General features: G+C 52.2%; 2 protein-coding genes across 3 annotated transcripts; one reads left to right on the forward strand and one right to left on the reverse strand.

Moving 5' to 3' along the window:
• Positions 1-416: 416 nt before the first annotated feature.
• On the forward strand, positions 417-9266 carry ZBTB48 (zinc finger and BTB domain containing 48). Of its 2 annotated transcripts, none has more exons than XM_032232281.1 (11): positions 417-509; positions 1306-1971; positions 2302-2588; positions 4284-4395; positions 4700-4792; positions 5144-5230; positions 5957-6111; positions 6210-6346; positions 7394-7558; positions 7744-7832; positions 8944-9266. In XM_032232281.1, the coding sequence occupies exons 2-11, from the start codon at positions 1312-1314 to the stop codon at positions 9235-9237; spliced, it is 2079 nt and encodes a 692-aa protein (XP_032088172.1). In that variant the 5' UTR covers positions 417-509; positions 1306-1311; the 3' UTR covers positions 9238-9266. The 2 variants fall into 2 exon arrangements, with proteins under 2 accessions (XP_032088172.1, XP_032088173.1); XM_032232282.1 differs by having other exon boundaries at positions 2305-2588.
• A 1598-nt stretch (positions 9267-10864) lies between these two features.
• Positions 10865-20059, reverse strand: KLHL21 (kelch like family member 21). The gene is made up of 4 exons (XM_032232003.1): positions 19014-20059; positions 17545-17950; positions 14139-14211; positions 10865-13531 (listed from the first exon to the last, which is right to left on the reverse strand). Exons 1-4 carry the CDS (start codon positions 20020-20022, stop codon positions 13250-13252), a joined length of 1770 nt encoding a protein of 589 aa, XP_032087894.1. The 5' UTR covers positions 20023-20059; the 3' UTR covers positions 10865-13249.
• Positions 20060-23046: the final 2987 nt, after the last annotated feature.

A 23046-nucleotide genomic window follows, 5' to 3' on the forward strand; every position in this document is an offset into this window, starting at 1 on the left:
TCAAACCCCCCCCGCCCCCAATTTCCCATCTTAAGCAAAGCTTCTGCGTACATTTAATGCTTATTAAATTTTAATATTAAGAATTGATATTGATGTGAAATATATGATACATAAACATATTAAAAAAACTCAAGAATATTAAGTCATTCGACCTATTTTAAAAAACAGATTAAAATTATTGCTTTTACAAAAATAGAGGGGGGGAAAAAAAACCACGCCTCCTCTCTCGAAATCAATTCCTTCCCCCTGGGATCACCAGTCCCATCCAAGGCTGGGAAGCATGGGCTGCGTGGTTGCACCGCCTCCCTCCCTCCCTCGCTCGCTGGATCTGATCCGCACGTGGCGCGGCAGGGCTAACAAGAGGGCGGGGCCGGAGGGCGTGGCCCAACCCCTTCATTAGCATGCCCCTCCTCCTCTGGTGACGTCACGCGCGTCTCCTGCCCGGGCCAAGATGGCGGCGCTCTGCTTTTCTTGCCGGCGGGTTCAGTGAGGGGGGGGGCGCGGTGGAGGTGAGCCGTGGGGGGGGGGTCCTGGGGTGGAATTGGGGGGGGGGGGTCTTTACCGGCTGAGAGGGCTGGGAAGGAGGCAGTGGGGGGAACCTTTCTGCGGGGGCTGTGCCGGGCTGGGGATGATGGGGCCACCCCTGCTGGTTGGCCATTAAGAAGGGCGGGCGTGGGACTCCAGGACCCATGCGCCTCTGCCGGCCCTTGCACGCCCATGGAACCAGGGCCACCTTTGCAAAGGCTCCCCCACTCCCCCCCTTAGACCGAGCTGGAGTTTGCACCAAAGGGGGGGTGGGGTGGGGTGGGGGTGGGACTCCAAAACCCATGCGCCTCTGCTGGCCCTTGAATTCCCCTTTGCATGCCTTTTGCACGCTCGTTGCACGCTCATTGAACGAGGACCACCTTTGCAAAGACCTTTCCCCCCCTCCCAAGCAGAGCCCGTTGCACCAAGGTTGGGGGCGGCGGGACTCCAAGGCCCATGGGGCTCTTCTGGCTGCACACCCCATTGCACGGGGAACCTCCTCTTCCCGTCTTTGCAAAGACACACACACACACACACACACACACACACACACGACGGACGGTCGGTCATGCTGGAGTTTGCACCAAGGTTGGTGGGGGTGGGACTCCAAGACCCATGTGCCTCTTCTGGCCCTTAGGGAGCGTTGCATGCCCACTGCACACCTTTGGCACGCTCATTGCACACCAACCCTTCTTCCTGTCTTTGCAAAGAGCTACACAAATGTTGATTTGGAGAAAGGCCCCCTCCCCTCTAACGCCGCCCCCCTCCTTTCCCTCCCAGCCTGCCATGGAGGGCGTCTTCGCCCAGCACAGCGTGAGGGTCCTTCAAGAGCTCAACCGCCAGCGCCAGAGGGGCCAGTTTTGCGATGCCACCCTCGCCGTGGGCAGCCTGGTCTTCAAGGCCCACTGGAGCGTCCTGGCCTGCTGCAGCTCCTTCTTTCAAGCCACCTATGACGGCGGCGGCAGCGCCAGCGGCAGCAAAATCCTCCTTCCGGAGAGCTTCCTGGAGGCCTTTGCCCTCCTCCTCGACTTCTTCTACACCGGCCACCTGGCCGTCACCTCGGACAACCGGGACAGGCTACTGGAGACGGCCAAGGAGCTCCGCGTCCCGGAGGCCGTCCAGCTGTGCCAGGAGTTTCAAGCCGCTCTCTCGCCGGGTGGCGACGTTCCTGGCGACAAAATCCCTGACGCCGCCTCGCCGGTGGAGGAGTCGACTTGCGAGGCTGAGCCCCCCGTCCCCCCGTCCTCGGAAAGTCCCCGGACCCGGGGCGTCCAAGGAGCTCAGGGGCCACGGGTCGGCCCCGCCCTCCCCCGGGGGAAGTTGAAAAGGGTCCCCAAAACTAACGTTGTAAGCCGCGCAGGCGACGTAAAGGAGACCCCGGAATGTAAGGAACTTAAACGGCCCCTGAAAAACGAAGCCGCCGAGGATGCGGGCGCCAGTCACGAGGTGGCGTGCGGAGTAACGTGCTCTCTAGGAATTGCCCTTGTCTGCTCCTGACCCAGAAAGCGGGGGGGGGAGGGAGGGAGGGGGAGAAGCTGCAGGGAAGCACGGAAAGTTACGGGGGGTCTTGAAAAATGGCAAGCAATTTGCCGCAGGTTACTCTTGTTTTGAGCTGGGAATTTGGGGTGCCACTAGCCCATTTAAAAAAAAAAATGCTTACCTGTTTGGACTGGTCAAGGAACCAGCCCTTATTGAGGTCCTGGGACAATCTAGAGCGATTCTGCTTTGAAGGGGGGGTGGTATTCTACAAGCTGCCATGTTCTTCCTTCCCACCAGAAGACCCCAGAGGTCCTGGGATCGAGCGACCCCCCTTCTGAAGATCACAACGGAGGAAGGGAAAAAGACGACACGGATGAAGATTACGTCCCCGCTCCAAAGAGCATCCGGGGGAGAAAAAGACCGTCCTTAACCAGAGCCTCTCGCAACGGCTCCAAAAGCCCCGGAAGCAGCCACAGTCACAAGTCTGCGGCCCTCAGACCCCGCAGAGGCACGGCTGAACCGGTGGAATGTCCCACCTGCCATAAATCTTTCCTCAGCAAATATTATCTGAAGGTCCACAACAGGTAAGTTCGGGGCGATTGTGGAGGGAGGGAAGAAGCGAGGAGACAGCGGCGGCTTCTGGGAATCTGTGGAAGGAAAAGGGGGATTTCTGCACTCCGTTGGAGGGTGGGGGGGTTCCTCTGTGTTCCTGACTGCTTGGGGTGGAGATAAGGCTGTCCTGTCTGAGGTACTGATAGTTAGCTCTGTGCTTTGTGATGTTCACTTCCTGGAGGGAAGCGAAAAACAACTTGGGAGATTTTGAAAAGTGAGATTATAAAAGCCCAGGCTAGCACAATACCAATGAAGAAGAAAAATAACAGCTCACAAAAGAAACCAAGCACGGCTGCATAAAGAACTCTCTTGAGGGATAAACAGGGTGAATTTGAATGACCCTGTTCAATCTCATTCCCTAGAATGACCGTTGATCAACTTCCTTCCTTGGAATGACCGATGATGAGTCTATCTCCTCGGAATCTACAGGAATCTTGGGGGGAGTGGAGTGATCATACAATATTGGGATTCGACATGCAAGCCCAAGCAATAGAACAAAGTCGAACTAGAGACTTTAAGAGGGCTTATTTCAATAAACATAGAGCGAGCTTGGGAAGGATGAGAATCCTCAAGGGGAAAACAACACAAGAAGCTTGGGAGATTTTGAAAAGTGAGATTATAAAAGCCCAGTCTAGCACAATACCAATGAAGAAGAAAAATCCAACAGCTCTCAAAAGAAACCAGCAGAGCTGTATAAAGAACTCTCTTGAGGGATAAACCGGGTAAATTAGAATGACCCTGTTCAATCTCATTCCCTGGAATGACCATTGATCAACTTCACTCCTTGGAATGACCAATGATGAGTCTTATCTCCTAGGAATCTACAGGAATCTTGGGGGGAGTGAAGTGATCATACAATATTGGGATTCGACATGCAAGCCCAAGCAATAGAACAAAGTCAAACTTGAGACTTTAAGAGGGCTTATTTCAATAAACATAGAGTGAGCTTGGGAAGGATGAGAATCTTCCAAGGGGAAGCCGAGGTGGCGCAGTGGTTAGGGTGCAGTACTGCAGGCCACTTCAGCTGACTGCTAGTTCTGCAGTTCGGCAGTTCAAATCTCACCGGCTCAGGGTTGACTCAGCCTTCCATCCTTCCGTGGTGGGTAAAATGAGGACCCGGATTGTTGGAGGCGATATGCCGACTCTGTAAACTGCTTAGAGAGGGCTGCAAGCCCTGTGAAGCGGTATATAAGTCTAACTGCTATTGCTATAAAACAACACAAGAAGCTTGGGAGATTTTGAAAAGTGAGATTATAAAAGCCCAGTCTAGCACAATACCAATGAAGGAGAAAAACCAACAGCTCTCAAAAGAAACCAGCAGGGCTGTATAAAGAACTCTCTGAGGAATACACAGGGTGAATTAGAGCAGTGTTTTTCAACCTTGGCAACTTGAAGATGTCTGGACTTCAACTCCCAGAATTCCCCAGCCAGCAAATGCTGGCTGGGGAATTCTGGGAGTTGAAGTCCGGACATCTTCAAGTTGCCAAGGTTGAGAAACACTGAATTAGAGTGTTCAATCTCACTCCCTGGAATGACCAGTGATCCAATGTTGCTCCTTGGAATGACCGATGATCAGTCAATTTCCTAGGGATGACCAGTGTTCAATCTCACTCCCTTGAATGACCAAAGCCTAAATATATATATATTCCTTCCCACCCCCCTTGCAGGAAGCACACGGGGGAGAAGCCCTTTGAATGTTCCAAGTGTGGGAAGTGTTACTTCCGAAAGGAAAACCTGCTGGATCACGAAGCCAGGAACTGTGTGAGCCGGTCCGAGCAGGTATTTGGAACGGCGGAGTCACAGACTTTGGGGAGCCACCAATTTGTAGGCCCCGTACTCGCGGTGGGCAGGATGCCCAACCTTTGCCCAAGTGGTCAACTTGGAAAAAGAAAGCTGTTTTTTTGCGTTGCAAAGCTGGTCTCGGAAGTTCTCCAGAACCTCCTAAGAGAGAAACCAGCTACTTCCCAGGTGGGTGGAGGAAGATGGATGACGGGTTAGGAGTTCCCGCTTGAGTCATCTCTCCCTCCCTCTCTCTCTCTCTCTCTCTCTCTCTCTCTCTCTCCCCCTTCTCCTCCTCCCCCAGGTGCACACCTGTTCTGTCTGCCAAGAGGTTTTCAAGAAGCGGGTCGAACTCCGGCTGCACATGGTGACTCACACAGGCGAGATGCCTTACAAGGTGAGCTTTGCGTTGCACTTGAGCGTTGCTGGGCGCAAACGGGTGACGGGTGGCGCCCTGAGAAATGGCTCCCAAAGGCCCGACCGCCCAGCTGTGGCTGGATCCATGCTTCCCGGCCCTTAAACCGCTGTATGTGAAAACTGACGGGCATGCTGTAGAATTCAGTGTCTGTTGTGCATCTTGATTGCATTCTGCCTCTTCATTTTTTTCCTCATGTCACAATTTCCGGGAATTGCGAACCCAGCCCAATCGAAGCACGCTGGGGAGGGGGGGAGGGGGCAAGTGGCTCCAGTCCTCACCCTGTCCCCCCCCTCCCTCTCTCGGTGGCCCCTTGCCCACCTGTCTTTGCAGTGCTGTTCCTGCCTCCAACAGTTCATGCAGAAGAAGGAACTGCAGAGCCATCTCATCAAGCTGCACGGCGCACCCAAGCCGCACGCGGTGAGCAAGCATCAGTGGGGTGCCACATTCCTCCCCTCCCCCTGACAGGCCACCTGAGATTTAGCGGAAGGAACCCCCCCCCCCACTCCCTAACATCAACAGGATAGAAGCAAACTGGTGTGGCCCACCAGTGGCCAGTGGAGCAGATTCGGACAGTGAGGAGGATTGGGGAGGAAGATGGGCCAGTCCCGGAGTCTGGGGAAGGCTCGGACGAGGGCTCTGTGTCGGAGGCAGAGAGGGGGCCAGGGCCGTCTGACAGTTATCAGCTGCCTTCGGAGGCAGACCTCAGTGAGGCAGAAGAACAGCTGGAGCCTGTTCCCAGTGTGTGCATGCACAGAGTGGCCAGACGAAGGGAAGAGCTAAGGAACAGGGGTCGACTTGGGAGTAAGGCCTCAGGAGGACGGTGAATGGCCCCTCCCAGAGGGAATAAAAGAGGAGCGAAAGGGGAGTGGAGTTTGCAGGAGACAATGAGTTCGTTTAATTGGTTTGTGACTCTCCGAGACTCCTGGCCGAGTTCTGCAGAGATCGGCCTGGCAGCTCTCCAAGCCAGATGAGGTCTGTGACCGTAAATCCTCCTTTGAAAGACTTTGCTGGAGGTGAAGGAGCAGAATTGACAGTCAATTAACAAAAGGGGTTTTTGTCGGGGACAAGGAGTCGGCTTCCGTCACAGCACAAACTGGTTTCCCTGCCCTCTTCCTCCTCCCGCCCCTTCTCTTCCCCTTCCAGTGCCCCTCCTGCTCCAAGTGCTTCCTCTCGCGCACGGAGCTGAGCCTCCACGAAGCCTTCAAACACCGGGGCGAGAAGCTCTTCGTCTGCGAAGAGTGCGGCCACCGCGCTTCCAGCCGGAACGGCCTGCAAATGCACGTCAAGGCGAAGCACAGGTGCCGGCGGGGAAGGGGCGCGGGGGGTGGGGAGAGCTTCAGCTGGCCGGGGGACACTGCAGTCTTTATCTGACGGGGGCGCTTCCTCCTCTTGCCAGGAACGAACGGCCGCACGTCTGCGAGTTCTGCCAGCACGCCTTCACCCAGAAAGCCAACCTCAACATGCACCTCCGGACCCACACGGGCGAGAAACCCTTCCAGTGCCACCTCTGCGGGAAAACCTTCCGCACACAAGGTGCGGGGCGAACCTGGTTATCGGCTGCCTCCTCGCCGGTGATCTGGCTGTAGCACGGCACAAAGTGGTGTCTCCACCGGCCGAACGAGAAGCGAGCAGGGTCGTCCGGACGGAGCGGGATTCTTTCCGGCTCTGCACGGGTCGTCCTCGAGTTACGGCCACGGTGGAGCCCCAGGTTTCTGTTGTTAAGCGAGATATTTGTTAAGCGAGTTTCGCCCCATTTTACGACCTTCCTGGCCACCGTGGTTCCCTGAGGTTGTTCAAGGGAGTAACACGGTTGCTAAGCGAGCAATGTGGACTTTGCTTACCAGAAGTTTGCAAAACTTGATTCATGGGACGCTGCAAAATTCAAATTGAAATTCAAATTTAATGAATCTATATGCGGCTTACAAGAATACAACTCTAAAAAAGGATAAAAGTTAAAAATAGAGAAACGCAGATTAACTGCAACCGCCACAGCTGCAACCGTCATAAAGATGAGTCACTGGCCAAGCATCTGAATTTGGATCACATGAGCGGGGAAATGCTAAAAACGATCCTCTGTGAAAAACAGTGATAAGTCCCTAAGCGAAACTCAACTTGTCTCACTTAGCATCCAAAACTTGGAGATCCATTTTGGTTGTAAGTTGAGGATGAACTGTTGATGCCACAAACACTAAATTAATAATAATAAGGCAACCGGGATCAGGTGTGTAGGAGTGGGTGCGGTGGCCTGGAGGTGGAGTTCGATCCTAGTGAGAGGCAGGTATTTCTCTCTTGAGAATACAGTGAGAATACATCTCCCGAACAAAACTCCGCTCTGGTGACAGGATAGGCATCCGGCCAGGAAACACTCAAGCTCCATTCAGTTGTCCAAACTCCACCCCGCAAAGGATTATGGGGGTCGTTAAAAGAACATGATAATGAAGCAGGATCAGATGTGTGTGTGTGTCTGTGTGTGGGGTGTCTCTCCCTCCAAGCTGTGAAGGACGCACAAGAGATCCGGTCACAAGTGTGAGACAAAGCCACATCCTGCAGGTTCACCTCGTTTTTGTCCTCGCCCCGCAGCGAGCCTGGATAAGCACAACCGGACCCACACGGGGGAGCGCCCCTTCAGCTGCGAGTTTTGCGCCCAGAGGTTCACTGAGCGAGGCCCGCTCCTCAGACACGTGGCCAGCCGGCACCAGGAAGGGCGGCCGCACTTCTGCCAGATCTGCGGGAAAACGTTCAAAGGTAAAAACGGCCGGATCGCGGGAAAACCCAGGCCGCGTCTCTCCTGCCCTGCGAAGGAAGCAGCTTATCCAGTGGCGCCCTTTCCTTTCGGGGAGCAGGGGCCGACTCCAGGCGCCCTCCCTTTTTTGGGGGGGGGTTAAAGGCGTGGGATCCCGCCACGACTTAACCGATTTCTGTCCCCGTAGCGGTGGAACAGCTGAGGGTCCATGTCCGTCGACACAAAGGGATGCGGAAGTTTGAGTGCACGGAATGCGGATACAAATTCACACGGCAGGTATGGTGTTTGTGTGTGTGTCCGCGCGTCCTTTTTGCTGTCTGTGAGCCGCAGTGGTTAGAGTGCAGTATTGCAGGCTGATTCTGCCCATTGCCAGAAGTTCGATCCTGACCGGCTCCAGGTTGACTCAGCCTCCCGTCCTTCCGAGGTGGGTCAAATGAGGACCCGGATTGTTGTCAGGGGGCGGGGGGGGGGGGGGCAAAAGGCTGGCTCTGTAAACCGCTTAGAGAGGGCTGTAGAAGCCCTGTGAAGCGGGATATAAGTCTAAGGGCTATTTCTAGTCTTTGTTATCGGTTCGAGGTGGGAAGGAGTCATCTTAGGTAAAAAAAGTTTTCAAGAAGAGATTGACAGGGATTTGTCTAGAATGGTCTAAGGTCTCCTGCTTGAGCAGGGGGCTGGACTAGAAGACCTCCCAGGTCCCTTCCAGCTCTATTCTGATTGATTGATTGAAATAGTCTAGGGTCTTCTGCTTGAGCAGGGGGTTGGACTAGAAGACCTCCAAGGTCCCTTCCAGCTCCATTCTGATTGATTGATTGATTGATTGATTGATTGATTGAAATGGTCTAGGGTCTCCTGCTTGAGCAGGGGTTGGACTAGAAGACCTCGAAGGCCCCTTCCAGCTCTATTCTGATTGATTGATGGATTGAAATGGTCTAGGGTCTCCTGCTTGAGCAGGGAGTTGGACTAGAAGACCTCCAAGGTCCCTTCCAGCTCTATTCTGATGGATTGATTGATTGATTGATGGATTGAAATGGTCTAGGGTCTCCTGCTTGAGCAGGGAGTTGGACTAGAAGACCTCCAAGGCCCCTTCCAGCTCTATTCTGATTGATTGATGGATGGATTAAAATAGTCTAGGGTCACCTGCTTGAGCAGGGGGCTGGACTAGAAGACCTCCAAGGTCCCTTTCAGCTCTAATCTGATTGATTGATTGAAATGGTCTATTGTCTCCTGCTTGAGCAGGGGGCTGGACTAGAAGACCTCCAAGGTACCCTCCAATGGTTAATAGTCATGTCCCGAAGGGCAACGATGGGGTTGCTGAATTTGGGGGCCTTCCTTTCTTGCCCTGCCCTTGACCCCCCTCCCTGTCTCCCTCCCTCCCTCCCTCCGCCAGGCTCACCTGAGGCGCCACATGGAAATCCACGACCGCGTCAAGAACTACAATCCCCGCCAGAGGAAGCTGCGTAACCTGGTTATCGAGGACGAGAAGGTTGTGGTGGTGGCCTTGCAGGCCCCCAATGTCCTGGAGGTGGGCTCGGCGGAGGTGATCGTGGAGGCCCTGGCCCAGAGCGCCTCCCACGCGGGTCTCCCCGCCGGACAGAGACTTTGCGCCAACGAGAATTTGGCTCCCGCCGAAGTCACGGAACAGTCCTTCCTCATAACCATCCCGAGCGACTGTGGGATGTAGCGGCCTGCTCCCCCGTAATAAAAAGATTAGCAAACCCTTTTCGCTTGGAATGGTCTGGGTGTGGGTCGGCCTCCCCTTGGGCAAGCGGGCTGGACTAGAAGACCTCCGAGGTCCCTTCCAGCGTTGTTAATCCTGTAACCCCAGATCGATTCGCCAGTGGAAACGGCTCGCCCGCAGAAGCCATGTGAGGTTTTCGAGAAGGGACTAGGCGGCTGTGTGAAATAACTTTTCTCTCGTCAAAACTATTCATGCGCTTGTTGCGCAACTTGGTTGCTTCTGCCGTTTGGCAAACACATCATCCGATTTTGCGGTTTTTGTTTTCTCACCGGAAGGGAAGAAACACCCCATCCCCCTACGCAGCAAGGTAAGCCAGGAATGGTGGCTTATTCCTGCTCTGAAAGCAGGTGATAAAATGCAGAGATTTGGACCCGCAAATACATTTTTTTTCTGCTTTCCAGATAGTGAATTTTTGCCCAGCAAAACGCAGCCCTGTGCACTCTCTCTCATTCTGTCTCTTTGCCTCTCTCATTCATTCACTCTCTCATTCTTTCTGTCTCTCAGTCTCTCATTGTCTCTTTCTCATTCTCTTTGTCTCTCATTCTGTCTGTCTCGTCTCTCTCATTATCTCTTTCTCATTCTCTTTGTCTCATTGTCTTTCTCTTTCTCATTCTGCCTCTCATTGTCTCTTATCCTGTGTCTCATTGTCTCTCATTCTCTCTGTCTCGTCTCTCATTCTCTCTCTTTCTCATTCTGTCTCTCTCTCTCTTCTTTCCCAAGCAGATTCCAGCAATGTCAACGGATCTTTTTATTTCTCATTCTTTGTCTCTCGTTGTCTTTCTTTCTGTCTCGTCTCTTTCTTATTCTGTGTCTTTGTCTCTCTTTCTCTTCCTCATTCTCTGTCTCATTCATTCATTCACTCTCTCATTCTGTCTTTTTCTGTCTCTCACTCTGTCTCTTGTCTCTCTCATTATCTCTTTCTCATTCTCTTTGTCTCTCATTGTCTCATTCTCTTTCTCATTCTGCCTCTCATTGTCTCTTATTCTGTGTCTCATTGTCTCTTTCTCATTCTCTTTGGCTCATTGTCTCTCATTCTGTCTCTCTCTCTCTCATTCTGTCTCTTTCTCTCTCTTCTTTCCCAAGCAGATTCCAGCAATGTCAACACATCTTTTTCATTTCTCATTCTGTCTCTCGTCTCTTTCTTATTCTGTCTTTGTCTTTCTCTTCCTCATTCTCTCTGTCTCATTGTCTCTCATTCTGTCTCTTTGTCTCATTCATTCACTCTCTCATTCTGTCTTTCTTTTTCTGTCTCTCACTCTGTCTCTTGTCTCTCATTGTCTCATTCTTTCTCATTCTGCCTCTCATTCTCTTATTCTGTGTCTCATTGTCCTTCTCATTCTCTCTTTCTCATTCTGTCTCTTTCTCTCTCCTTTCCCAAGCAGATTCCAGCAATGTCAACACATCTCTTTTTATTTCTCATTCTTTGTCTCTCATTGTCTTTCTCATCTGCCTCATTGTCTCTTATTCTGTGTCTCATTGTCTCTCTCTTTGTCTCATTGTCTTTCATTCTGTCTCTCTCTTTCTCATTCTGTCTCTTTTTCTCTCCTCTTTCCCAAGCAGATTCCAGCAATGTCAACGCATCTCTTTTTATTTGGCACTTTTCAAGTTTTCCGAAAGCAGCTTTACCAAAAACCAGAATATTTTTTGCTTCGAAGGAGAAAGAGAACTACAGTACGTCAGGCGCCAAGTGCAAGAACTACATTTAAAACATTCAATAAATACAAAAAGTCGCTCCGGGGGCGTGGGGGGTGTCCGTCCAACTCAGAACAAGAGGTTGCAAGCCCAGTTCCCCCCCCTTCTTAAAACTGCCCCCCAAAATATATAATTATTATTCTCGTACATTGGAAGGTATTGAAAGAAGAAACCACGCAAACAGCCACGACCACGTGGAAAACAAGCCCGTCTTTAAATACAGTGCAGTCCTCGACTTACAACCACATTTCTGTTAAGCAAAACGTTTCGTGAATTTTGCCCCCTTGTGTGACCGTTCCTGCTGCGGTTGTTAAGTGAATCACTGCTGTTAAGCTAGTCACGCGGCCCTGAAGCGATTCCGGCTTCCCCGCCGCCCTCGCTTGTCGGAAGGTCGTAAAAAGGGGATCACGTGATCCCAGGAAACTGCGGCCGTCATAAGTATGAGTCGGCCGAGTGTGTGAATTTTGATCACGTTGACCGTGGAGGGGGTGGGGGGATGCTACAGCAGTCGCAAGTAAACGAATGCAAGTCGCTTTTTTAGTGCCGTCGTAACTTTGGTCACTAAGTGAACCATTGTAAGTCGAGGACTATGGGGGGGTTGGCAGTTGCAGAGGGAAAAACGGGGAATGAAGCAGCAACGCGAGAGCCTTCGATCTGCTTTTCCGTCCGTTCTAAAGCCACGCTGCGTCCATTCTAGGCCAGCGCGTAGAAATTGAAAAGTCTATAAAAATATATTTCTCTCCATCGTAGAGATTACAGGCCACGGGGAATATAGTCTCCTTCAAAACTGCCAAAAGGAGTAATGGTTCATTATTTTTTTCCCAAGACACTAGTCCTCTTGATGAATGAGTGGCAGAGGGAGGGCACCAATTCAACCTTGGTTTTTTTCTCAAAAAAAAAGCAACTTTAAAAATCCCTTAATTTGATAACATTTAAAGTGTCTTTTTCCTGCCAAAGTTAAAAGAATGTGGGGGAATAAGCCGAAATAAATAAATTTTGAGTGGATCAAACATTCAGAAGGCATCACGATGGCTTGGCTGCCATTTTGCTAAAGCGGAAGTCGGTTTAGTTGTAGTTTATTGAAAGGAACTGTTGTTTGGCTGAGTGGGGAGAGCCAGGCCTGTAGGAAACGCACCCCAAATGGAACTAACCAGGATTGTCCAACTAACCAGGATTGTCCCCTGCGCCGCAGGGGATGCACAACCCACCTTCACGTTTTTGATTTTGCAAAAACCCACTCCCCAAATGCAAAATTGCAATCGATCATTGCATCATTGTGATGCCACATATACGGCAAAACTCAAGGCCCCTCCTCACAATCTAAGGCACACCCAAAGTGGGGTTCAGCGGGGTTTCCGTTCACACATCCTGCACAACACCTCAATTTCAGCCAGCCATCATTCGTGGTTTATTACCCAGGCTTTTAACACGAGGCTTTCCTTTCGCCTCGAAGGCACAACTGGCTCGATGTGCAATTTCTTCCAGGGGGGGAATAAAAAGTTACAGCCTCCTCTCTCTCCAGATGCAAAATGACAGAAATGTAAAGTGGGAGGGGGGGCGTAGAGGACATCCAGTCTAACCCCTTGCTCAGTGCGGGACAGGCAACACGATCCATTCCCCCCCGCCTTCCCCCCTCCAGCAAATACCAAGGAATGGATGGTACGGACTGTCAAAGGACAGAAACTCTGGTCAACTTGACTGGGTGGTGACCACAGAAGCAGAATCTGGGACGGGGGTTCCTTTGAGGTCATCCATCCCAACCCCGGATGAAAACCTCCCTCGGCTAACCAGTCCTTCCTCTTTTGGACCATCCAGATTGCAAGAAACAGGAGGGGTGGGGGGAGGGCAAAAGCAGAACCTGGGATGGGTCCCCGTGAGGTCATCTATCCCAACCCCGGGGGCAGGGAGGGGGGGAGGAAGGATCATTTTTAGAGCGTTTTTGACCAGTACTTGACCTATGAATCCTGAATTCTGTCCCAAGCTCAAGAAAGGGGAATGGACATGTTCTGGCTTGGCTTTCCACCCCAGGCCGCATTTCTGACCCCCTCCTCACCTGGAAGACCTTCCCTTCAAAGGTTCCCCCCCAATCTACCCCTGTGGCTGAACCCCAAACTTCTGTCCACCCCCCAATTAATCGTTCAGGAACTGGCCTGCAACTCCACCCTGCTCCTCGGTTGACCAAAGACTTGAACAATGGGGTCCCACACAGGGGTACCCCACGGGACCACCCACAAGCCACCGCAGCAAACCACCAGGCGACCCCTTAACGCAGCTCCTGCAAGTTTTCTCGCGGAGGGTTGGGGGCGAAGGGGTCTTCCAACCCCCGCTTCTCATCTTCTTCCTCCAGCGCCGTCGGCATGAACTGGCGGAAAATACTGACGCTGTTGTGCCAAAAAATGGGCTCCGGCAACTGGCCGGCCACGCTCCACTTCCGGGTCTCGGGATCGTACGATTCCACCATGGCGGAAAGTTCGAAGGTATTGTCGTAACCGCCGGAGATGTAAAGTTTACCTCCCAGAACGGCCAAACTTCCTCCTACGTGCACCTAGAATGGAGGGCGGGGGGGGGGGGGGGGAGAAAATGTACCAAAATTATTATTTATGGCGGTCAGCCAGATGTCCAGACTGGATTTGGCATTTTTATGCAGCCGTCGAGTCCGTCCCAAGGACCTGGGAGAGGGAGAGGCGATCGACACAGAATCGGTCACAGGGTTTAAGCCGTTGCAAGCCAAACAGCTTTTTGCAATTGACCGATGGGGATTTTGTCAATGCCGCTGGTATTTAGGATGGCCAGCTGCACAATCAGCCAGATGTTTAGGCTGGAGTTGGCGACTCTGATCACCTATCAAGTCCTTGGGACAGGCAGATGTTGTTGTGCAAGGCTGTTAAGGGATGTTGGCGCAGGATTTAAACGTTCCGAGCCAAGCTACCCTTTTGCAATTGACCGATGGAGATTCTGTCAATGCCAACAGCATTGCCGATAGTGGCACAATCAGCCAGATGTTGAGGGTGGGTTTGGCATTTTTACCCACCCATCCAATCCTTCCCAAGGACCCGAGATAGGCAGAGGTTGCTGTTGGATGGCGTTAAAAGATATTTCTGAAGCCTACTCCTCTTAAATTTGCAAGACCCCCCCACCCCCCCACTACCTACCTGGAGCATCGGAGGGATTTTATCCCATTGATTCTTGGCAGGGTTATAGACATCAACTTCAACCGAATCATCTCTGTTGGACAAAGAAAAAGAATTGATCATAATTCATTCATCGTTATTAATGGCTAAGGCAGGACTAGAACTCGCCGTCTCCCGATTTCTAGCCTGACGCCTTAAACCCAACACCGAACTGGCTCTCGCTCCCTGAATAGCCTTGATATTAATCTCGATTTTAGGATTTTAGTGAAAAGGAAAGCTTCAGATTTCTTAACGGAAAGGAACTTTTCTTCAGGAAATACAAAGTTTTTCCCCTTAATCTCTCTAGTCATCAGGCTGCTTAGGAAACACCCCAAATGCACCCTGTGCAAAATGAGCTTCCTTTTGCCTGTTTTTCATTCTAGCAAGAACCTTCTAGAAGAGTTGTCGGCCAGGAGGAGTTGTGAGTTAAGCACAGAATGTTCCTTCGGCCGGTGTGACAGCAACAGGTGTGACCCAGGGAGCGGCGGGGAGAGAGAGGATGGTGAAAAAAAAAACAAAATTTGTTTGTCACCTCCACGCCGGAGTCACAAACCCATTTGAGCCGACAAAAAATCCAACCACGTGAATTGCACCCCTCCGCACACTAACACAATGGAGCCCCAACATTCCTGCGGCTAAGCGAGACATTTGTTCAAAGGGAATTGTACGACTTTCCTTGAAAAGTTTCGTTAGGCGAATCCCTGCGGTTCTTAAGCGAGTAACGTGGTCTTTAAGTGAATCACTGCAGTTCCTAAGCTAGCAACGTGGTCGTTAAGCGAATCCAGTCCCCCCCCCCCCGTGGACTCTGCTCGTCAGAAGGTCGCCAAAGCGGGGGGTCACGGGACCCCGGCACACCATAAGACCGTCTTAAGTACGAGTCAATCGGCGAGTGTCTGAATTTTAATCACGCTATCGTGGGGATGCGGCGATGGTCCTAAGTGTGGAACACGGACCTCATAACGGTCCTAAGCCAAGTTTTCCAGCACCGTTGTAACTCCGTACACTAAACAAATGCAAGTTGAGGCGCTTAAAAAAACAACAACATGGATTTGGGAAATTCGTGGGAAATTTGGACTGTTTTTTCCCCGTCAGAAGAACTTTGGGGGGGGGGGGGAGATTCTGCCGTGGAGAATCCAGAGGGAAAGGATAACCGCCGTTTTTCCCCGTCTGCTAGCAACAGTGAACGTTTTTCAGCGAGGAATTTGAAGCATGTCTTTAAACCCGGCTCCGGAGAGCCGCACAGCGAGAAAATCCACGGGGACCAGCTGCTAATTCCAGTTCTGGAAAGGCCAGGGAAAAAAATCCTTGGCATGCATTCCTCGTTTGTCTCCAGAGCACACAAAAGTGTGTGTGTGTGTGTGGGGAGAGGGGCTGGAGCCAAACCCATATCAGCAGCCGTGGTGGGGGGAGGCGTCCCTATTCGCACGCCAGCCGTCCGAGGTTCTTAGCAATCCTCCTCCTCCCACAAACGAGGCGCTTATCTGAATGATAAGAGAAACGGACGAGAGTCCCAGGCCTGGCCACCTGAAAGCCCATTTTTGGCTAAAACTCTCGCGGGGTCTGGCCGGCTGACCTCTGGCAATGATAAGGCCAACGAAAGCAGCTCATATCGCCTGCCCGAAGCAGAAAAGGACCCAGAAAACGGGGGTCATTTTCTCCCCGTCCGACTTGGGAAGATTCCCTAAAAATTCACACAATGCAGCAGCATCTCCAGAAAGAAGTTGGGATAATCTTAATTATTATTATTTTTTTTTAAACCAAGAGCAAAATTTTCTGCCCGAAGCAGAAAAGGTAGTTTTGGACCCAGAAAAGAGGGATCCTTCCTCCTCCTCCCCCCCGCCATCCAATTCGGGGAGACTCCCCAAAAATCGTGCAATGCAATGACTGCAGAAAGCAGAAAGAAGTTGCAATAATCTCATTTGTTTTAAATCAATAGCTTTTCTGCCCACAGAAATCAGGGGTTCTTTTCTTCCCCATCCAATTTGGGGAGCCCCCCCCCCAAAAAAAACCTGGCGCAGGGCAGGCCCACCCAAAAACAGAGAAAAGTTGCGATAATCTCATTTATTATTTTTTAATTTTTCAAATCAAGAGCTGGTCTCTTTCCAAGAAGGGAAATGCCAGCCAGAGAACCTTCAGAGCCTCTGGAAAACGGGCGCTATTTTTATAGTCCCTGGAACGGCGGACTTGTAAAAATCTTAATTTTACTTTGTTCCACTTTTAGCAACAGGTCCTTTTTTTAAACAATTAAAATGTTCTTTTAAGGCTAAAAAAAGCCGCAGGAGACGCCCGACCAGAGGAAAGTGGATAGACACAGCCAGTCCTCGCATTACAACCATTCTCATTTGGCGACTGTCCGGAGTGACAACGGCGGCACTGAGAAAAGTGCCCTTAGGGCCGTTGTTCATACTTACGACCGTTGGTCACATGATCAAAATTTGGGCGCTTGGCAACTGGCTCGCATTTATGATGGGGGCAGTGTCCAAAGAAGGTGCGCGTGATTCCCCCCCCCTTTTGCGACTTTCTGACAAGCGAAGACAACGGGGAAGCCAGATTCACTTAACGACCGTGTAGTAAGTGTTAAAAAAAACAGATGTCACTTTTTTCAGGGCCGTTGTAACTTTGAACCATTGCTAAACGAACCGTTGTTAAGCTGAGAACTGGCTGTATTTTCTTTCTGGACTATCTGATTATAATATAATATAATATAATATAATATAATATAATATAATATAATATAATATAATATAATATAATATAATATAATATAATATAATATAATATAATATAATAATATATAATATAATAATATAATATAATATAATATAATATAATAATATAATATAATATAATATAATAAATATAATATAATAAATTAGTATAGTATTGTATTGTATAGTATTAGTAGTATTAGTATAATAATAGTATAGTATTAGTATAGTAATATTAGTATAGTAATAATATATTAATAATAATATTAATCTCTATGTGTGTGTGTATGCGTGTGTGTGTCCCAGCATAACTCTGGAACGCCTCGAGCAATTTCAACCAAACTTGGTACACAGATGACTTACTCTCTGGAGACAAATACTGTGGGGGTAAAACACCCCTAAAACCCCTCAGGGTGTGTGTTCTGTTAAGATACAGCCTGTTGTGCCATAAAATGGCTTCTACTGTACAGCGCAGTGGAGTTGCTATGGTACTCCACAAGGGGGCTCCCTCTGGGAAAGGGGAAAACCCAGAAATTACCTTTGGTCCAGACATTTCCCCCTCCATCAATAAGTAACGCTCTTTTATCGGCTAATATAATATATAATGGCTGTTTTGGGACCCTGCTCTCAATTCCGGAGGCCCTCAAGGGGCTCTTTCCATCCGAGACCCTCCCCATTACCTGATGAAGTACATGAGCCCTCCGAGAGTGACAGCCTTGGGTGCGAAGGACCAAGGGGGCAGAGGCCCACAGTTCACCAGAGTCCAGAGGTCCGACTCCGGGTCGTAGCACTGCATAACCAAGGACTCCTTGCCGGCCAGGGAGCCGGTGGCGTACAGCTTCCCGCGGTAGGTGACGGTGGAGCAGTCGTCCATGGGGTAGAGCATGGGCTGCAAAACCTCCCAGCTGTCCAGCACGTGGTCGTAGCGCTCGGTGCTGTCGGCCGCCACGATGTAGAGCAGGCCATCCAAGACGGCCGAGCTGTGGTACTCGCGGGCTTTCAGCATGGGGGACACCTCCGTCCACTCGTTCACGCTGGAGTTGTAGCGCCAGACGCAGTCATAGAGCCGCGAGCCGTCGGAGCCGCCTGCGGAGAAGAGGGGGCCCCGTAGAGCGGTCGGAAGGGGTGGCGGAGAGCCAGCTTTGGTCTAGTGGGGAAGGGACCCGGCTTAAGAAACCAGGAGAGGGTGAGTTCTAGTCCCGGCTTACGCATGAAAGATGACTGGTAGACGGGGAATTTCTAGTTCCACCTTAGGCAGGAAAGCCAGCCAGGAGTCAGGGAGTTCTAGTCCCGTCTTCGATATCTTTCCTCCTGAAGATGGGACTAGAACTCCCTGTCTCCCAGAGACTGGCCCAAAATCACCCACCTGGCTTTCCTGCCTATTACCGAACTATAACTCACTGACTCCTGCTGATGGGTTCAAAGTCACCCAGCTGGCTTTCCTGTCTAAGGTGGGACTAGAACTCCCTGTCTCCCAGCGACTGGCCCAAAATCACTCACTTGGCTTTCCTGCCTATTACCGAACTATAACTCACTGACTCCTGCTGATGGGTTCAAAGTCACCCAGCTGTCTTTCCTGCCTATTACCGAACTACAACTCACTGACTCCTGGTGATGGGTTCAAAGTCACCCAGCTGGCTTTCCTGTCTAAGGTGGGACTAGAACTCCCTGACTCCCAGCGACTGGCCCAAAATCACTCACCTGGCTTTCCTGCCTATTACCAAACTATAACTCACTGACTCCTGCTGATGGGTTCAAAGTCACCCAGCTGTCTTTCCTGCCTATTACCGAACTACAACTCACTGACTCCTGGTGATGGGTTCAAAGTCACCCAGCTGGCTTTCCTGTCTAAGGTGGGACTAGAACTCCCTGTCTCCCAGCGACTGGCCCATAACTCACTGACTCCTGCTGATGGGTTCAAAGCCACCCAGCTGTCTTTCCTGCCTATTACCGAACTACAACTCCCTGTCTCCTGGTTCCCTGTTCTGGGTTCAAGAAAAGCCTCCCCTGTCCCTTCCATCCCAGCAGGGCATCACTGCCCCCCTCCCTCCAAGCTACCCCCAGCGCAGGTGCGATCCTAACAGGGTCCCGCAAAGGGGGTGACAAGGGGGCCAAGAAGGGGCTTCAGGGGTGGGGGGGGTCTACTCACCGGTGACGTAGACATCGTTGCACAGGGCAACGGCGCTGTACCCGCCTCCCAGGTGCTCGGGGAACTCGGCCAGGTAGCGCCAGTGGCCCGTGCGCGGGTTGAAGCCATCCACCGTCACCAGCTCGTCGCAATCCCGGTCGCATCCGCCCAGCACCACCAGCAGCTCGGCCAGCCCGGTGGAAGGGCGAGGGCGCAGCCGGGCGCAGGGCGACCTCTCGTGGCGATCCAAGCGGCCGGCTTGGAAGAGCCGCGCCTCGGCCACCAGGCGCAGGCAAGCCGAGGACCGCGCCACCAGCGGCTCGCCCTCCACCTGCGCCAGCAGGGCGAAGCGCCGCACGAACGGGAGCCGCACGTGGGCCAGCAGCTGGGGCAGCAAGCCCGCGCGCGACCCGGGCTCGGCGCGCACCCAGCGCAGGGCCAGCGCGAAGGCGGCCTCCTCCTTGGGCACGCGCAGCGCGTCCTCGCGCAGGTAGGAGACCAGCCGGGCCAACGGGACGCGCTCCAGCTGCGCGCCCAGCTCCCCGTCGGGCTCGGCGGCGTGGCGCAGGACGCACCTGCGGGCGGCGTCGGCCAGCGGGGCGCAGGCGAAGGTCTCGGCGAAGTCCTGCATGTCCAGCGCGGCGGCGGGTTCGAGCCGGGCGGCCAGCCAAGCTCCGCAGGCGGCTTTGACGGCGGGGAACTGGAGGAGGTCGGCTGCGCTCAAGAGCCGCTGCGCCAAGTGCGGCTCCAGGCTCCAGGAGCCCAGCTGGCCGCTGTAGGCGAAGTCGAGCAGGAGCGCCAGGCAGTCGGGCTCCACGCCGTGCAGCCGCACCCGGGACGCGCGGGCTTCGCGCAAGCCGCCGGCGAACATGGCGCGGAAGTAGCCCGAGGCCGCCGCCAGCACCGCCCGGTGCGCCCCGAACTCCTCGCCCGTGCCGGCCAGCAGGGTGACGTCCAGCAGTGCCCGCTCCGAGCGCAGCGCCGCCAGGCCCCGCAGGAGAGCCGAGGCGTGCGCCGCTTCCGCCTCCATGGCTGGGAAGGGGCCGGACTGGAGGCGGCTGGGCAGGGGGCTCCGCCCGCGCGAGCCGCCCGCCTCCTGGGCGGACCCGGGCGGAGGGGACGGGCGGAGGGCTTCTCCGCCTCTTGGGGAGGGGGCTCGGCTGGGCTCCTCGCAAAGCGGAGCGCGCTTGGCCATGGCCAAAGAAATCTGGATTTGGCAAACTTTGTTCTAGCTGAAAATGTTCTTTTAAGGCTAAGCCAGAGATCCAGTTTACAGCCAGTCCTCGAATTGCAACCAGGGACAGTAGCCGCACCAAGGAAAGTGCACTTACGGCCGTTTTGTCCCACACTTACGACCGTTGGTCACGAGATCCACATTCAGGGGCTTGGCAACTGGTTCGCATGTATGACCGGTGGGGTGTTTGTGTGTGTGTGTCCCAAGAGGGTCACGTGATTTCCCCCCCTTCCTTTTGTGACCTTCTGACAAGCAAAGGGGAAGCCCGGTTCACTTAACGACGGTGGAATAAGTGTAAAAAAACCTGGATGTCACTTTTTTTCCAGGGCGTTGTAACTTTAAACGGTCGCTAAATGGACCATTGTAAGACGAGAACCGCCTGTAGTTTCTTTCTGGGCTATCAAGATAAGACCAGGTCAGATAATATTACAATAAACTCCGCATTGGCAACAGGAAGGGCATCCGGCCTTTGGGGGCTGGGGAGGGGGCTGCAGCGGATCCTCCCTCCCCCACCCACCCACCCGCGGTGCCCCAATCCTCATGGTTTTGAAGAACAGACCGGCGGACAGCCGCTTGTCTGGAAGGGGCCACTAGTGTCTGCTGCTTGAGCTAGGGGGCTGGACTAGAAGACCTCCATGGTCCCTTCTGACAGATGATGGCTGTTGGGGAAGGGGTTGCAACCTGAGATGAGCGCCCCGTTGCACACTTTTTGGGGGGGCGGGCTGCCCTGCATGGATCGCTTCCCCCACCCCATGATTTAAGAGTAGAATCGGCTATTAAAGGAGGCTGCGCTACCCCAATTTTCCTTCCCCAATTCTGGTTAGGAGACAAAAGGCTGCAAATGGAGGGGGCTTCGTGGGCCCCAGGTCGGGTACAGCCTGGTGACCCGTTGCAGAGTTTTTTTGGGGGGGGGTAGGGGCTACTCTGTGCTGGTCCCCCTCCCCAGCGCTTATTCGGAGCCAAAAATGGGCAGATCTACCTGGAAACATCTTGCAAATTGGAAGAGTTTCATGGACCACTGGTTGGGTAGGGGTTTGCCTGTGGGCTGAGCCCCCTCCTCCCATGCACACTTTCACAGGGTGGTGGTGGTGAGGGGCTGCCCTTCAAGGACCCCAAGAGAGCCAGCGCAGCCCAAGGCAAGCAGTGCTGCCCCCCCTCCCCTCGCCCTTGAAATCCTTGCAAATCGAAGCAGCCTCGTGGGCGCCTGGTTGGGGAACGAGGCCTTGGATCTCCCCCCCCCCATGACTTCATCCCGGTGCCAACGTGGCACTTGGCAAGGAGACAATCTGAGCTATCAACGCCCTCCTGAGACGGCGGGGGAGGGAAGTAGCATATGCCCGCTTGGTGGCTGACAAGAAAGGAGTTTCAAATTTCTATTGCTAAGTGAGACGGGCGTTAAGTGGGTTTTGCCCCCGTTTTACGCCCTTCCTTGCCACCGTTGCCAAGGGAATCACTGTGGTCGTTAAGTTAGGGACATGGCCGTTAAGCGAATCTGGCTTCCCCCGTTGAATTTGCTTTGCCAGAAGGTGGTCACACATGACTCAGGACACTGCGACCGTCGTAAGTACGAGTAATTGCCAAGCGTCGGAGTTGCGACTACGGGTGATGCTGGATGGTCGTAAGTAAGGAAAAACATCCTAAGTCTAATTTCGAACGGTCACTAAGCTGAGGACTTTTCCTGCATCAGTTCAAGTCCCCCCCCCCCCAAATTATTTTTCAAGCCCCTTTTAGAGGCTCCTGTTAAAAGCTGCAGAGAACTGGAACTCAAGACTCTCCTCGTTTTCTTTTTTGTAGATTATTATTTTTTTGTTTATTGCTGTTGCTAGGGTTAAAAATGGAAGTTTGAACAGTCAGTAAGTGGATGGTTGTAAATCGAGGACTGGCTGCATTAAGCTTCCTCTGCATTAATTCAACTTTGCTTTTTTTTTTTTTTAGTTTTACCTTTTAGTATAAAACAATAAAGGATAAGAATAAGGGGAAGGAGGGGGTTAAGAGGAGGGGAAGGGAGGAGGAAGAGAAGAAAGAAAAAGAGAAGAGAGAAGAAGGATAAAAGGGAGACAAAGAAGAGGAGGAGGAGAAAAAAGAAGAAGAGGAAGAGGAGGAAGAGAAGAAAGAGAAAGAAGAGAATAAGAAAAGGAGGAGAAAAAGAAAAAGGAGAGGAGGAGAAGTATCAGGAGGAAGAAAAGAAGAAAGAAGCAGAGAAAGAGAAGAAGAATAGGAGAGAAAAGAAGAAAAGGAGAAGGAGGAAGAAAAAAGAAAAAGGAGAGGAGAAGGAGAAGGAGGAGAAAAGGAAGGGGGAAGAAAAGAGAAAAAGAAGAAGAGAAAAAAGGAGAGGAGAGAAGAGGAGGAAAAGAAAAGATGAGAAGAAGAAAAAGAAAGGAGGAGAAGAGGAAGAGAAGAAGAAGAAGATATGGAGGAGGAGAAAAAGAAAAGAGGAAGAGAAGAGAAGGAGGCAGAGAAGAAAGAAGAGATGGAGGGAGAAGAAAGAAGAAGAGAAAAAGAAGAGGAGGAAGAGAAAAAAAGGAGATGAGAAGAAAAGAAAGAGGAAGAGAAGAAGGAAGAGATGGAGGAAGAAAAGAAAGAAGAGAAAGAAGAGGAGGAAGAGAAAAAGAAAAAGGAGAGGAGGAGGAAGAGAAGGAGGACTGTTGGTGATTCCTGTCCCTTTAAGAGGATTGGGGGACACCCCCCCAAGGGTGGGAAGGGAGGGGGACCGTGTTCAAGGACGGAAGCAGGGCTGTTATTTGGGGGGGGGGTCCCTGACATTTCCGGATCCAGAGGTTGCTCCTGGGGGGGGGGGTCTCCTTTCCCAGCTTCACCTGT

The sequence above is a fragment of the Thamnophis elegans genome, chromosome 15 (assembly GCF_009769535.1).
Source record: "Thamnophis elegans isolate rThaEle1 chromosome 15, rThaEle1.pri, whole genome shotgun sequence".
Lineage (NCBI taxonomy): Eukaryota > Metazoa > Chordata > Lepidosauria > Squamata > Colubridae > Thamnophis > Thamnophis elegans.

Bases quoted from the DNA above. Each gene is read 5' to 3' on its own strand.
- ZBTB48 (XM_032232281.1), top strand. From the start codon at position 1,312: ATGGAGGGCGTCTTCGCCCAGCACAGCGTGAGGGTCCTTCAAGAGCTC. The intron at 5,231-5,956 runs GTGAGCAAGCAT...TTCCCCTTCCAG, and splicing joins GCGCACCCAAGCCGCACGCG to TGCCCCTCCTGCTCCAAGTG. The intron at 7,833-8,943 runs GTATGGTGTTTG...TCCCTCCGCCAG, and splicing joins GATACAAATTCACACGGCAG to GCTCACCTGAGGCGCCACAT.
- KLHL21 (XM_032232003.1), bottom strand. From the start codon at position 20,022: ATGGAGGCGGAAGCGGCGCACGCCTCGGCTCTCCTGCGGGGCCTGGCG. The intron at 14,212-17,544 runs GTAATGGGGAGG...TTTGTCCAACAG, and splicing joins GGGCTCATGTACTTCATCAG to AGATGATTCGGTTGAAGTTG. The intron at 13,532-14,138 runs GTAGGTAGTGGG...CCTCCATTCTAG, and splicing joins AAATCCCTCCGATGCTCCAG to GTGCACGTAGGAGGAAGTTT.